The sequence below is a fragment of the Numenius arquata genome, chromosome 2, assembly GCF_964106895.1.
Source record: "Numenius arquata chromosome 2, bNumArq3.hap1.1, whole genome shotgun sequence".
In the NCBI taxonomy this organism is placed as follows: Eukaryota; Metazoa; Chordata; class Aves; order Charadriiformes; family Scolopacidae; genus Numenius; species Numenius arquata.
Window position 1 is genome coordinate 3,362,972 of NC_133577.1, and position 12,941 is coordinate 3,375,912.

A 12,941-nucleotide genomic window follows, 5' to 3' on the forward strand; every position below is an offset into this window, starting at 1 on the left:
TGCCCCATCCCTGGAGGGGTTCAAGGCCAGGCTGGATGGGGCTTTGAGCAACCTGGTCTGGTGGGAGGTGTCCCTGCCCAGGGCAGGGGGTGGGAACTCAATGATCTTTACCCAAACCACTCTATGATTCTATGGTTCTATGAAATGTGAGTTTTTGTAATAAAGGCCGATTTCAAATGATGCAAATTACAGAAAGACTCAGAATGCAGATGCAGAGAGATAATGAGTGACTGATGCAACAAAACACATTCTTCTATAAGAGCTTCTGTTGAATTCACAGAAAGTTAACCGCTTGCTATAAGTAAGGACATAACAGCTATGTCCTTACTTTCCTACCTGCTAGGTGGGAGTTAGTTAGAAAAGAGAGAACATTGGCTTATCTTTAGGAAAAAAATAAATAAATAAGGCCTCTCCTACATTTTCCTTACGGGACAGAATTAGAGTTTCTGGAAGAACAGGAGCGTTTAGTGACTCCAGAACAGGTGTGCCAGAGAAGAATGAAATCAACTTATATGTAATTCACGTCAATGACTCCACCTCAAAAGCTACGCCAGATGGTATCCCAATGAACCCCGTCCTTTTCTGAGCTGGAAAAGCCTGCTTTTCACACGTCAATATTTCTTCCTTACACCTTGACGCTGGTCCAAGCAAACAAGACTCACCTGTCCACGCTGGTTCTGATCCCACAGAGAGAAAAACAAGTCCTTAATAGATTTTGTTGATGCGGGGCTTCAGGTGAAGGTAGAAAAATACTGCGTTAAAACGAGCATGATCCAAACCTTGCAGCTGACTTCAGTGAGAACTTTAGGGAAATTAACTCTGAGTAAAATCTGATGCGCTTTATTGTAAATATTGAATTAAAGCAAGCAGACCCTGAGCAAAAATAAGACAGAATCTCAATAATCTGGTTTTGTTTTTTTTTTTCAGAGAGCAGGACACTACAGCCATGTCTTTGTATATATAATTTAGTCATCATAACCTCAATTTATCTATTAAATAATTGGAACAGCAAGATGCAGTCAGAGATCGTGCAACTATTAGACCCAGTAATACAATATTAAATCATAGAATCATAGAATCATCCAGGTTGGAAGAGACCCTTGGGATCATCGAGTCCAACCATCTACCCTACTCTACAAAGTTCTCCCCTACACCATATCCCCCAACACCACATCTAAACGGCTCTTAAACACATCCAGGGATGGTGACTCAACCCCCTCCCTGGGCAGCCTGTTCCAATGCCCGACCACTCTTTCTGTGAAAAATTGTTTCCTAATGTTCAGTCTAAACCCACCCTGTTGGAGCTTGAAGCCATTCCCTCTCGTTCTGTCAATCTTTATGAACTCAGGAGCTTGAATGAATTCTCACTGACTCTTTTGGTACAGATAGTTTAGGAAAGTTTAACATGATGTGTAAAGATAACCCTAGCAATAATATACTGAATGTCTACAATGCTCTTCTGTCTGTGTCTCCTGACTCTATTCCTTGTCAGCTTCGGAAAAAGTTTTATAAATTCCACATGCATTTGGAGCGCATGAAATACTCAGGATATCAGCAACCTGCAAAGGATTTGTGTGTTTCAAGTGCCAGTGATGCATCTGTGAGCCATTTCTTTCTAAAATGTCCAGATTCTTCTTTTTTTTTTTTTTTTTTGTGGATTTTTGTGTGGATTAGCATGTAAAGCTAGAGATACCAGCCAGTGAAAAAAGATTTCAATCAAGTGATTTGACTGCAACAACAAAAACAAAAGCCAAATTGCATTCGCATGCCTCTCCAGTAGTGGTTCCTCTTTTCTTTTTTTTTTTTTTTTCCTCTTTTTCTTTTCCACATGAGAAATTCTAGGTCAAGTAATAACAAGCATATTCTTTCTAGTTTTATCCTGGCAATCCACACGGTATCTTTGGGGAAAAAGAAAAAAAATAATTTCTAATTAAAGATTTCACGTGATAGAGCATTCACAGTGAAAAAATTATTACACTGGCTCAAGCACTATTAAAAAAAAAATTAATCTAGGCACACAACGGAGTGACGGCATTGCTCTCTCCTAAATAAACTCAACTGCCACGGCTGCGGAGCAGAAGTGCAGGATTGCAGGAGAGGAACGATAGAGGAACACTGCCACAGCTCACGAGGAGGGGGATCACTGCAGGGAATTCCTCTCTGGTCCGTGGTGACTGTGGGACACCCAAGGAGTTCCGTCACGGGGAGGGTCGCAGAGGATGCGGGGGGTCCTTTTCATAAAGCCTCCCGAAAAGCGTGGCTGTTAAGAGCGGTTTGGAGGTGCCGTGCTTGCTTTTCAAACGCCCATCATGTAGTACCTAGTTGGAAAGAGAAAGAAGGATACTAATATTCCACTAACAGAGTAGCAAAACTGCACGCTACGGAAAGGATTAAGACCTTAGAGGTCAAATATTTTGGTGCAGCAATTTTAAAAAACAATCCTTGAGAATGAAAGAAACCAGAATTCTCCCTGGCTCTACCATTTCCCTGGACCTGAAGGTCTTTGAAACCTCCTTCAGCTCCACCTTCGGAAAAAAAAAAAAAAAAGGTCTTTTTTTTGCCTCATAAAGAAGGTGAAAGTGACAATAACTGAACTGTTAGGTCAGATTAATTGCTAGTGATTCATAGGTGGCGATGAAGGTTACAGATATATATCTAGGACAGTAATTTGAAGTCTTTTGTGAGTTGTAGACCCCAAAACAATTTCCAGATGGAAGTAGAGAATTTCAAGCTACTGGCCGTATGTTGCTTTTCACAGTTACTTTTTACCGATTGATTTGAAATCACTGTTGTTCACAGACAGTGAACACCTGAAACTTTTTAAGCACCTCTGTGACAAGCAATAAGCATCTATTTGTTAATAAAATACTTTTTTTTTTTTTAAAATAGGCCATGATCATATTTAAGCATACCAACCAATCCTTTCATGTCTATGTTTTTACAGAAGTCCCATTCAAAACAAAGATACAGGATGAGCAAAGCTTTTCCATTCTCTACCTTGTAAAAAAATTACCCTTGTTCCCCCTAAAACCTTTCAAGTCTTTTTCACTGTCTTCGTTGTCTCTTGTAACCTATTTGATACCTCTGCCAAATCAATTAAGATTTCATCTAGCTTCTTACATAGACGTAACCTAAGGTTTATGAATTAAAACATCCTTTGGCAAAAATATATGCCAAGGTTTCAAATATAAAGACCCCAAACCCTACAAACCCCTCAAAACCTACTTTTAACATTTTTAACTGCATGGGATCTCCGCTCTTATGCACGATACTCATCAGTGTTTTTTCTTGGTTGGACAATTTCTGAGAGTATTTGATTTCTTTGTTTCCTAAAATGCCCATCAGCAGAAACCTGTCAAAAATAGCTCCTTGAAAGCTGCTATTTCTAGATTTGGAATGTGAAGTGGGAAGGCAGATTTACTAAAGAAAACACTGAAGAGCTTCTCAGCCTCAGCATTTCTATGTTCTCGCCAGTAAGGATTAATTCAATCCCTCCGTTTAAATGTCCCCTTGAGTTACGGTCTGTAGAACCCAAGAAAGTGGTTCTTCGATGGGACTTTGCTGCCATATGGGTTTGCAGCACCAAAGAAGACCTGGAAGACCTTGTGTCACACCGCACCCGGGTGCCCCGTTACCTCGAACTCCCCGGGGGCCAGCTGCACCCCGCTGTACAAGACCTCGGGAAAGACGTAGTTGGTGCTAAACGTGCCGCTGAGGGAGAACATCTCAAACTTGGTCCGAGCCGTCTCCACCGGCTGCCCGCACGTCTTCAGGTCTGGGCTCTTGCACTTGAGCAGTGTGCATATCTGTGGGGAGGAGGAGACAGAAAGGCAAAATACCACTAAAGCTTTCAACAACCAAGAGCTGGTTCTGATTTCAAGAAAAGTTCTCATGATGCAGTAATGGACAAGTGTTTTGGGTTGGTTTGGGGATCTTATCAATATCTAAAGAGTGGGTGTCAAGAGGATGGGGTCAGGCTCTTCTCAGTGGTGCCTGGTGACAGGACAAGGAGCAATAGGCACAAGCTGGAACACAGGAAGTTTCATCTGAACATGAAGAGGAACTTCTTCACTTTGAGGGTGGCAGAGCCCTGGAAGAGGCTGCCCAGAGAGGTGGTGGAGTCTCTGTCTCTGGAGACATTCCAAACCCGCCTGGACACGTTCCTGTGCAACCTGCTCTCGGTGGACCTGCTTTGGCAGGGGGTCTCCCTGAGGTCCCTTCCAACCCTGACCCTTCTGTGATTCTGTGGGTGTAGGCTTATACAACCCACGCTCACCCCTACAAAACCAATTACCTGCAAGTGGTATTTGATGAGAGAACCGTGAAGCCCATCAAATGCACCCAGGACATAAACTTCATCTTGGCTCTCGTTTGACATCCGATAGACCAAATGACAGCAGAGGTCTCCTTGGCAAACTGTGTAATTTCCAGCTTTGCTCCTGAGCTCACTGAAAGTGAATACATCCCGCCGGACAGCTCCTGAAAAAGTGTTATTTTTTTCTGGAAACGTCTTGATGCTTGTGGCATAGGAGCTCCAGTTGACGGCGGGGGGGTAGGTGGGGGAGAGACGGGGCCGTGCACTCAGCTCCGCCAGCAGGAGACGTCCCTCCTCTGTCCTGCTGTCGTAGTGGTACGTGGCCGGTCCCTCCGGCGTGAAGAGCCCGCTGCCTGCCAAGGATACCCACCAGCCTTTTGTCACCCTGGAGCATGGCTTGCCATGGGGGCAACCACCCCCTGTGCCACACCACTGGGCTTTTTCAGTGATGCTATTTGCAGTCAACACCTTACAGAGAATTTTGGAATAATTTTAAAAGGCAGAAACGTTGAAATACCCATCATGGCATAAAAACATGACCTAAACATCACAGGTTAAACATGACCTAAGCTTCACAGCATTTTTACTTTGCTGGATCTTGAATCTGGGCCTTAAATCACAATTTTGACCATCTCTTTTTTTTTTTTTAATAACTTAGGTTAATTTAAATATATATCAGAGCTCTAAGCATGGCATATTTCCCAAAGAAGGAAACCATGGGGGTAATTAGGTTTTACAGAAGGAAACCCAGGGCTGTGGATTAAACTCAGCTCAGTCTATTCAGGAGAGGCAAAAACGTTCCTTTGGGGCTTTCATTTTTGCTTCGGGGAAGAGTTAGAGATGCAGCTACAGCAACATTTTCTCAGTTCATAGAAAAAAAAATAATTGGCAGTAAATATCTATTCCAATCAAACCAAAATACTAATATCTCTAATTCTTGAGCAGCAACAAAAACCTGAAATTATCTTATTCAATATTCAACGGGAAACCTCCTTTTGGCTTTGGATTACTAAGTTCTGTTTATAACATTTTTTTTCCTCCATGGAATTTAGGATTGAATTTTAAACAAAAAATGCTGCTTCTAAATAAAAGGCTGAAAATTTAAGTGAAACTGTGCCATTTTCTAAAGAAAATTTCACTTTTGAAACAGCAGAATTTAATGGCATACACTTTCTAACTTTACCTCTCCCAGAACATTTAACGTTTCCTTGCCTGAAGCTGTTCACCGCCTTTGACAGGACAAGAGGAAATGGGCACAGACTTGAATATAAGAAGTTCCATCTAAACATGAGGAGGAACTTCTTTCCTGTGAGGGTGGCAGAGCCCTGGAAGAGGCTGCCCAGAGAGGTGGTGGAGTCTCCATCTCTGGAGACATTCAAAGCCCACCTGGACACGTTCCTGTGCAACCTGCTCTGGGTGACCCTGGTTTGGCAGAGGGTTGGACTGGATGATCTCCAGAGGTCCCTTCCAACCCCATGTGATTATGTGATTCTGTGATTCAATACAACACCAAGAATATTTTTAGTCTGAGTGAAACACTGTTTTCCAGAGACTTCCCTATTTGTGAAATGCTTTTTGCCTGCTTCTGAATCCACTACTCTGAAAATAATATCAATTTTCCCAAATGCGACTCACCGGTCATTGCCCAGTTGATGTTATGGGTATTTGCCGACAGCAAATTGACGCCCATGCCCATGGCCCAGGCAGAGTGAAACTCAACTGCCGTCAGGAAGGGCAGGACGTTCATCCAAGCCGTCGGGAAGAGCACGGTGTCCACCTGCAGCTCGCTCACCAGGACCACGGCAGGCTCACGGAAGAGGATGTCAAAGCAGGTGAAAATGCCAAACTTCCCAAAGGGCGTCTCAAAGGTGATGGCTTCTGGCTCTTTCGGGTAATTGAACTGAGTTTCTCCTCTGAACAGGTTGTACTACAGGTAAAGAAAAAGGCATATTAGAAACTAAAAATAAGGCAAGATTATGAACAGCTATTACCAGAGAGAGGCTTTAAGGCAAAGCTGGGGGTTGAGTACCTGAGCTGGATGGCACAGAGGGTTTGCATCCACCCAGCAGACCCTCTCCCCCTATAAAACAGGGTGGCTGAGCCCCCACTGCCTCCTGGAAGCAATGTCCAGCTACGGGCTTGGCTAAAACTGTGCTGAGGACCAGCTAGCATTTAACGAGTATGGAAAAGACCAGGCTGGATGGGGCTCTGAGCAACCTGGTCTGGTGGGAGGTGTCCCTGCCCAGGGCAGGGGGGTTGGAAATGGACGGTGTTTAAGGTCCCTTTCAACCCAAACTTTTCTATGATTATATGAAAACTCTCTCACTGCTTCTTTCCCATTTACTACCATAAATATAGCCCTTAGGTATCTGGTGTCCAGCCTGTGCTCTGCAGCTGGGATGCTCCTGCCTGATCGATAACACACTTGCCTGCTTTTCCTTCTGGCCATTAGATCCTTGCATCAGATCATCCTGGACTGCTTGTCGTTCTATAATTATGTAAAATTATTGTATGAACCATATAAAAATGGTGCTAGAGAGATGAAAAACACAACTGATAATTGATTATAGGGGTCTCTTTACCTTGTGGTAACGAGCCACCAGTTTCCCCTCTGGGTCGAAGACGACGTCGGTGTTGTACTGGTAGCGACCGTCACTGGGGCAGCTGGGATCACTGGAGTTACACGGCTTCTTGTCCCCCATGTTCGCCACCACAAAGATGGAGTTATTCCTGGCCATGCAGCTGAGTCGCTCCTGCACTGGAGCTGGACCAAATCTGATGTAGTTTAGGGAAAAAAGAAAAAAACACAACATTTTTGGTGAGAGGAAAAAATCAAAAAGATTTGACAAGTTTAAGTTCAGATATGGAATAAATGCATTCAAAATTACTATTCCACTAACTACATATCATAGAATCATAGAATGGTTTGGGTTGGAAGGGACCTTAAAGATCATCCAGTTCCAACCCCCTGCCATGGGCAGGGACACCTCCCACCAGACCAGGTTGCTCAAAGCCCCATCCAGCCTGGCCTTGAACCTCTCCAGGGATGGGGCAGCCACAGCTTCTCTGGGCAACCTGTTCCAGTGTCTCACCACCCGCACAGCAAAGAATTTCTTCCTAAAATCTAATCTAAATCTCCCCTCTTTCAGTTTAAAACCATTACTCCTAGTTCTATTGCTCCACTCCCTGATCAAGTCATGGTTTCTGTTATTTTTCTTCTCCGTTCATAGCATAATTTTAAATTTCTGGTCTCTATTAGCTTTAAAAAAATGTTCTTTGCTCTACTCCTCACAAGACTAAATTATTACTTTATGTGTGGATATAATTCATAGGTGACACACAAAGATACAAAAAGCTTCATAAAACGAGGGAGAGAATAAATCAGTATACAGATACAAACTTAAAATAACTTCAGGTTATTTTAGGCATTATATTATATTATAGTTTAGACACAATTTTTCAGACAGATCTAAGTCTCTATTCCAAAAGACCATAGAATCATAGAATTGCCGAGGTTGGAAGGGACCTTTCAGATCATTGAGTCCAACCATCAACCCAACAGTGACAAAAACCATCACTGACCTATGTCCCTCAGCACGTTTAAGCCTCTTCACTCTGTTTATGGCAGTTGTCCATAAGCCTTTAGGAAAAAGTGGCCACAGCATTTATAGGACTGGGGACTCCTGAAATCTGGCTTCATAAAGCCCCAGAGCAGAAGAATACGGAAGTTTAGCTTAGAACCAAACCTGATCCTCTCGGTTTTCCTGTCGACACACACTCAGAGCAGTCGTGTGTGACACAGCAGACTGTGCAAGCGGCTGAATTCCTAAAAGGCATTTTTTTCAACTCTAGAGAAGCATTTTGTGCAATTTGATTTAGGAATCGCCCAGCCACACGAGCTGAGGACTGAATCTCCTTGCCTAATCTACACATCCGACATAAAACTAGCTTACTGGAGGTATTCACAATTGTTCTGAAGTGATAAAGTTTTACAAGTTTTAAAAATAATGATTTCACCCCAAATTCCCTCATCTTCCTCCTTTTGCAATTTTTACAGGCGAGACTGTCTCAATACTTTCTGCCTTGAATAGTTCTGATTTCCATTTAACTAAGAATTGTTTTTGAGGCATTTCATGTCTACAGTACTTGGGATTTTTAACAGATGAAAAAAGCAGCAGTTCTTAGGCATTTACTGGGAGCAGCTCATGACTCCATGAAGCGCTAATTTGAAACCACATTAATTGCTATGGAAGGAATCACCTTGTGGGGTCGGTGCAGGGAATCCAGTTCACCGCCGGATCAGGGATATCCTCCAGGTAGGGGTAGATGGCTTCTCTGGTGAAACGCCATCCGTAAATGCCATCTTCAGGAGTCACAATGATGTGGGCGCCCTGACACAACAGGCTCCGTTAGGAATTCACCCATCAACAGACAACCAGGAGGGTCAGCGGGAGTAGAAAACACTAATTAACAAGGCTCCCCATACACCTAGTACCTGCTGGGCGGCTTCCCTGATGGCCTCTTCCAAGACATCCATGTTTTTGTTCATCAGGGCCAAAGCATCATTGGAAGAAACGGGCTTATAGGTGGCATCTGGCAGGATGACGGCGTGCTCGTAGACGGCTGCAATGAAGGTGTCGGTGGCCAGGGCCTGAAGGACCGTGAGGGCGAACACCGCAGCAGGCAGGAGAGGCTGGGAAGGGAGCATGGCTGGTGCCTTCAAGCTCCTGGGTCAGGCATGGGGAATATAAACCAGAGAGAAAGGGAGGAGTAAAGTTTACTTTGGAAATAATCTTCTATTGAGTAATCTGGGAAGGTACAGTGCAGTTCTGCCAACAATTAGAACATTTACTTACAGTAAGAAGTCAAAGAAACAGTTCTAGGAATTGGACCTTGTTTCCAGTTTGAAATGCTGTAAATAAAAGGTGAACGAAAGGTTAAAAGAGGACATCAGAAGTCATGCTGATCTACAAGGGGCTCCGTGGAAGAAGCACTTGCTCACTCTGATTTTACATCCCTCTCCAGGCTTCCAAACCCGTCTCGGGGCAAGCCTGGACTCCCCTGGTGAGGGCACCCCGCTCCATGTAACCTACATAAAACCCTGGCTGCCAGGGGTTAAAAATTCAGCCGGTGCTGAAGACAGATCACCTGCGGGAAGTGCAGACCTCAGGCTTCAGAGTGTCCCTGGACCACCTACACTTAGGAGACACGAGGTCCTGCTGTGCCTCTTACCTTTGGCCAACGGCTTATTATAGTTGTAGCAGAGAGAATGCCCCAAGAACGTCCTCCCTCGCGGGCTCACACTGAAATATAAACTAACCCTTGGACTGTCCTGATCTCTTTGCCTAGAACAACATACTCATTTGTTTTGTCAGAAAGAGTTGAACAACACAGATTTTTACTATTTTAGTTATGAAAAGCCATTTTTGCCCAAGAAGCAATTTGAAATTGCTCATACAGAGCAATTTTTTTTTTTTTCTTCTGGAAAGTAATTTTTGTGTAGTATTTTGGAAATAGCATATTGCTACTGTAGTTTCAGGTGCTTCATAAAAACACCCTTTGTGGAAGTGTTCAAGGCCAGGATGGACAGGGCTTTGAACAACCTGGTCTGGTGTGAGGTGTCCCTTCCCAGAGCAGGGGATTGGAACTCAATGATCTTTAAGGTCTCTTCCAACTCTAACCATTCTATGATTCCATAACCTGGCTAATCATATTTACCGCTGCATAAGAAATGAAGGAACATATTCTTCATCTGACAACATCTTCCTCTTCACTATGTAATTTCACCCAGAAGTCTTATTTCTGTCCATCAGCATCAAGTCCTACTTAGGAGCAACCGGCCCTGCAGTGTCCTCTGACAGGACCAGTCAAACACTGGAACAGGCTTCTGAGAGAGGTGGTTAATGCCCCAAGACTGTCAGTGTTTAGGAGGCATTTGGACAATGTCCTCAATAATGTGCTTTAACTTATTAAAGAATTAAGAAGAGGTCAGGCAGTTGGATTAGATGATCATTGTAGGTCCCTTCCAACTGAAATAGTCCATTCTATTCTACTCTAAGTGTCTTGAAAAAGGACATGGACCTGTCTTGAAGGACATGGACCTGTTGGAATGAGTCCAGCGGAGGGCCACAAAGATGCTCAGAGGACTGGAGCCCCTCTGCTGTGACAACAGGCTGAGAGAGCTGGGGTTGCTCAGCCTGGAGAAGAGAAGAAAAAGCATGGGCTTCAGGAAGACCCATGTCTGCAGCCTGGAAGTCATTCAAAAGGTCAGGGACAAGCAAGGACGGGGGCCTTTAAAAGGGAAAGTCTTGCACAAAACCTGGGAATTCCCCAGAGTGGGAAAAAGCTGACACCAGGAGATGCAATCACCCTGCCCAGAAACTCTCACACCATCAAAGCCAAGAGAGACACCAGCATCAAGCAATTCTGCCTCACACCACCAGCAGAGAAGTCATGGGGAAGTGACCACCGTGCTGCAGCTGAAGAAACCCATCACCTGCCAGATCTGGGAATGATCCAGGCATGGCATCGCTGCGGTAATTTCCACAGCAGCAAAACAAGCCAGAGTTTGGGAAATCTCTGAGGAAAGACAGACCAGCAGGGACACATTCTTGGCGAAACTGGAGGGCGTGGGGTGCAGGCAGGGCTGCAGGAGGCCGGACCCGAGCTCAGCTCACCACTGGCTCAGAGTTGTAGGGCTTTTTGGGGCCTTTGTGATGCTCCACATGGAGAAGGGGCTGTTTGTCTGAGCAAACCCATCAGCACACTGTGCAGTCACGGAGCTCTGAAAATCTCAGGTCTCCCAAGGTCTCTGTTGAAAAGCATCATGAATGGGAGCCACAATCTCTAAATTTTGCCTATTTCAACTTGCTTTCTTCCCTCTACAGATCAACCCACCTGAAATTTTGAAGCTAAAGCTGCAGGTTCCAAAAAATCACTTGTATCTGGTCACCCAAGTTTCTTACCTTCTTTGGTTCTGACTCAGCTCTCAAGAAATGAAATGCTTTTTTGCCACTTCCCTGGAAAAAGCGTTTCTTTTTCTCAGTGGTTTCAGGCAGCCTTATTTTTATGCAGAGCGCGTCGCTATGTGGATCCTGGGCAGACTGGCACAGGATTCCTTCCTGTGTACTTGACTCACTTTGCAGAGTAACACATTTCACAAGGCTAAATGTTACACAATCTTTGCAGCAAAAAGAAATTAGGGCCATGATGGCTCATGCTGGTCTTCTATAGGAAAATATTTGATGTACAAATATATCTAGAATCATAGAATGGTCTGGGTTGGAAGGGACCTTAAGGATCACCCAGTTCCAACCCCCCTGCCATGGGCAGGGACACCTCCCACCAGACCACGTTGCTCAAAGCCCCATCCAGCCTGGCCTTGAACCCCTCCAGGGATGGGGCAGCCACAGCTTCTCTGGGCAACCTGTTCCAGGGTCTCACCACCCTCACAGCAAAGAATTTCTTCCTAAAATCTCATCTAAATCTACTCTCTTTCAGTTTAAAACTGTTACCCCTCGTTCTATTGCTCCACTCCCTGATCCCTCCCCATCTCTCCTGGAGCCCCTTCAGGTACTGGAAGGGGCTCAAAGGTCTCCCTGGAGCCTTCTCCTCTCTGGACTGAACAACCCCAGCTCTCTCAGCCTGTCCTCACAGAAGAGGGGCTCCAGCCCTCTGAGCATCTTTGTGGCCTCCTCTGGACCCATTCCAACAGGTCCATGTCCTTCCTGTGCTGAGGACTCCAGAGCTGGACACAGTGCTCCAGGTGGCGTCTCACCAGAGCAGAGCAGAGGGACAGAATCACCTCCCTTGAGCTGCTAAACCAGAAAATGATGGATTTGAACGAAACCCTGAATTCAAGATACTCACCAGATTCAAAGTTGGGATTACATGCTACTTGTACACGTTCCTTTAGTCAGAAGGCTGGTATCAGCAGTGAGCAGACTTAAAGGATCCACGTCTCAGCTCCGAGACCGGCCACATGCTGCTGCCAGATACCTTCTGCACTGCAAGATGAGACTGTCTACAGTGCCGTAACCTTCTTTAAATCCAGATACTTTCCCTGGGAGAGAGTTGCAGCGTCACCCACCACGTTCCTGGGGGACAAGCACGGTGTCTGCACTGAGTCTGTACCCGTGGGAAGAAGGTCACACTGGATAATCCCTCTACTGTAACCGACTCCAACAGCGAACAAGGTTTTAAAGAGAGCGTGGCTCTGGCAGTAGTAATGTTGAGCTTCTATGAGTCAGAATACGTTGTCTGGGGCTTTTGATAAACATGTCATTATGTTGAGCATGACACTACGTTATGTCGCACGTGAGTTTCTATTTACATTTGGAAACAGAAGAGGTCATACGGTGCAGAGCAGTGACAATCAGTGCTGGAGTCGGGGTAGTATTTGCGCTGCCAACTTCTCACCAGCTCCATAAGTGAAGTATAAGGGACTGAGGACCTTGAGATCACCATGCTGAGACCAGGAACAGCATGGGGAAAAGGAAGGAGGAATTTGACCACACCTAAAGACACATCCGCAGAACATGCACATCTTTATAGGCTTAAGGAAGGTCACGAGGTTCCAGCAGCAGCAATGAAGCACAGGTCACTGAGGGGGAAGAAGCAGCATCTT

The 12,941-nt window shown here is 44.9% G+C and overlaps 1 protein-coding gene across 1 annotated transcript; it reads right to left on the reverse strand.

Moving 5' to 3' along the window:
• Positions 1–1,825: 1,825 nt before the first annotated feature.
• On the reverse strand, positions 1,826–9,036 carry LOC141477756 (pantetheine hydrolase VNN2-like). The gene is made up of 7 exons (XM_074166995.1): positions 8,811–9,036; positions 8,576–8,706; positions 6,898–7,090; positions 5,951–6,242; positions 4,295–4,668; positions 3,636–3,806; positions 1,826–2,318 (listed from the first exon to the last, which is right to left on the reverse strand). The coding sequence occupies exons 1-7, from the start codon at positions 9,021–9,023 to the stop codon at positions 2,199–2,201; spliced, it is 1,494 nt and encodes a 497-aa protein (XP_074023096.1). The 5' UTR covers positions 9,024–9,036; the 3' UTR covers positions 1,826–2,198.
• Positions 9,037–12,941: the final 3,905 nt, after the last annotated feature.

Bases quoted from the DNA above. Each gene is read 5' to 3' on its own strand.
- LOC141477756 (XM_074166995.1), bottom strand. From the start codon at position 9,023: ATGCTCCCTTCCCAGCCTCTCCTGCCTGCTGCGGTGTTCGCCCTCACG. The intron at 4,669-5,950 runs GTGAGTCGCATT...TATCCTTGGCAG, and splicing joins CATCAACTGGGCAATGACCG to GCAGCGGGCTCTTCACGCCG. The intron at 3,807-4,294 runs GTAATTGGTTTT...TCCTCCCCACAG, and splicing joins TCATCAAATACCACTTGCAG to ATATGCACACTGCTCAAGTG.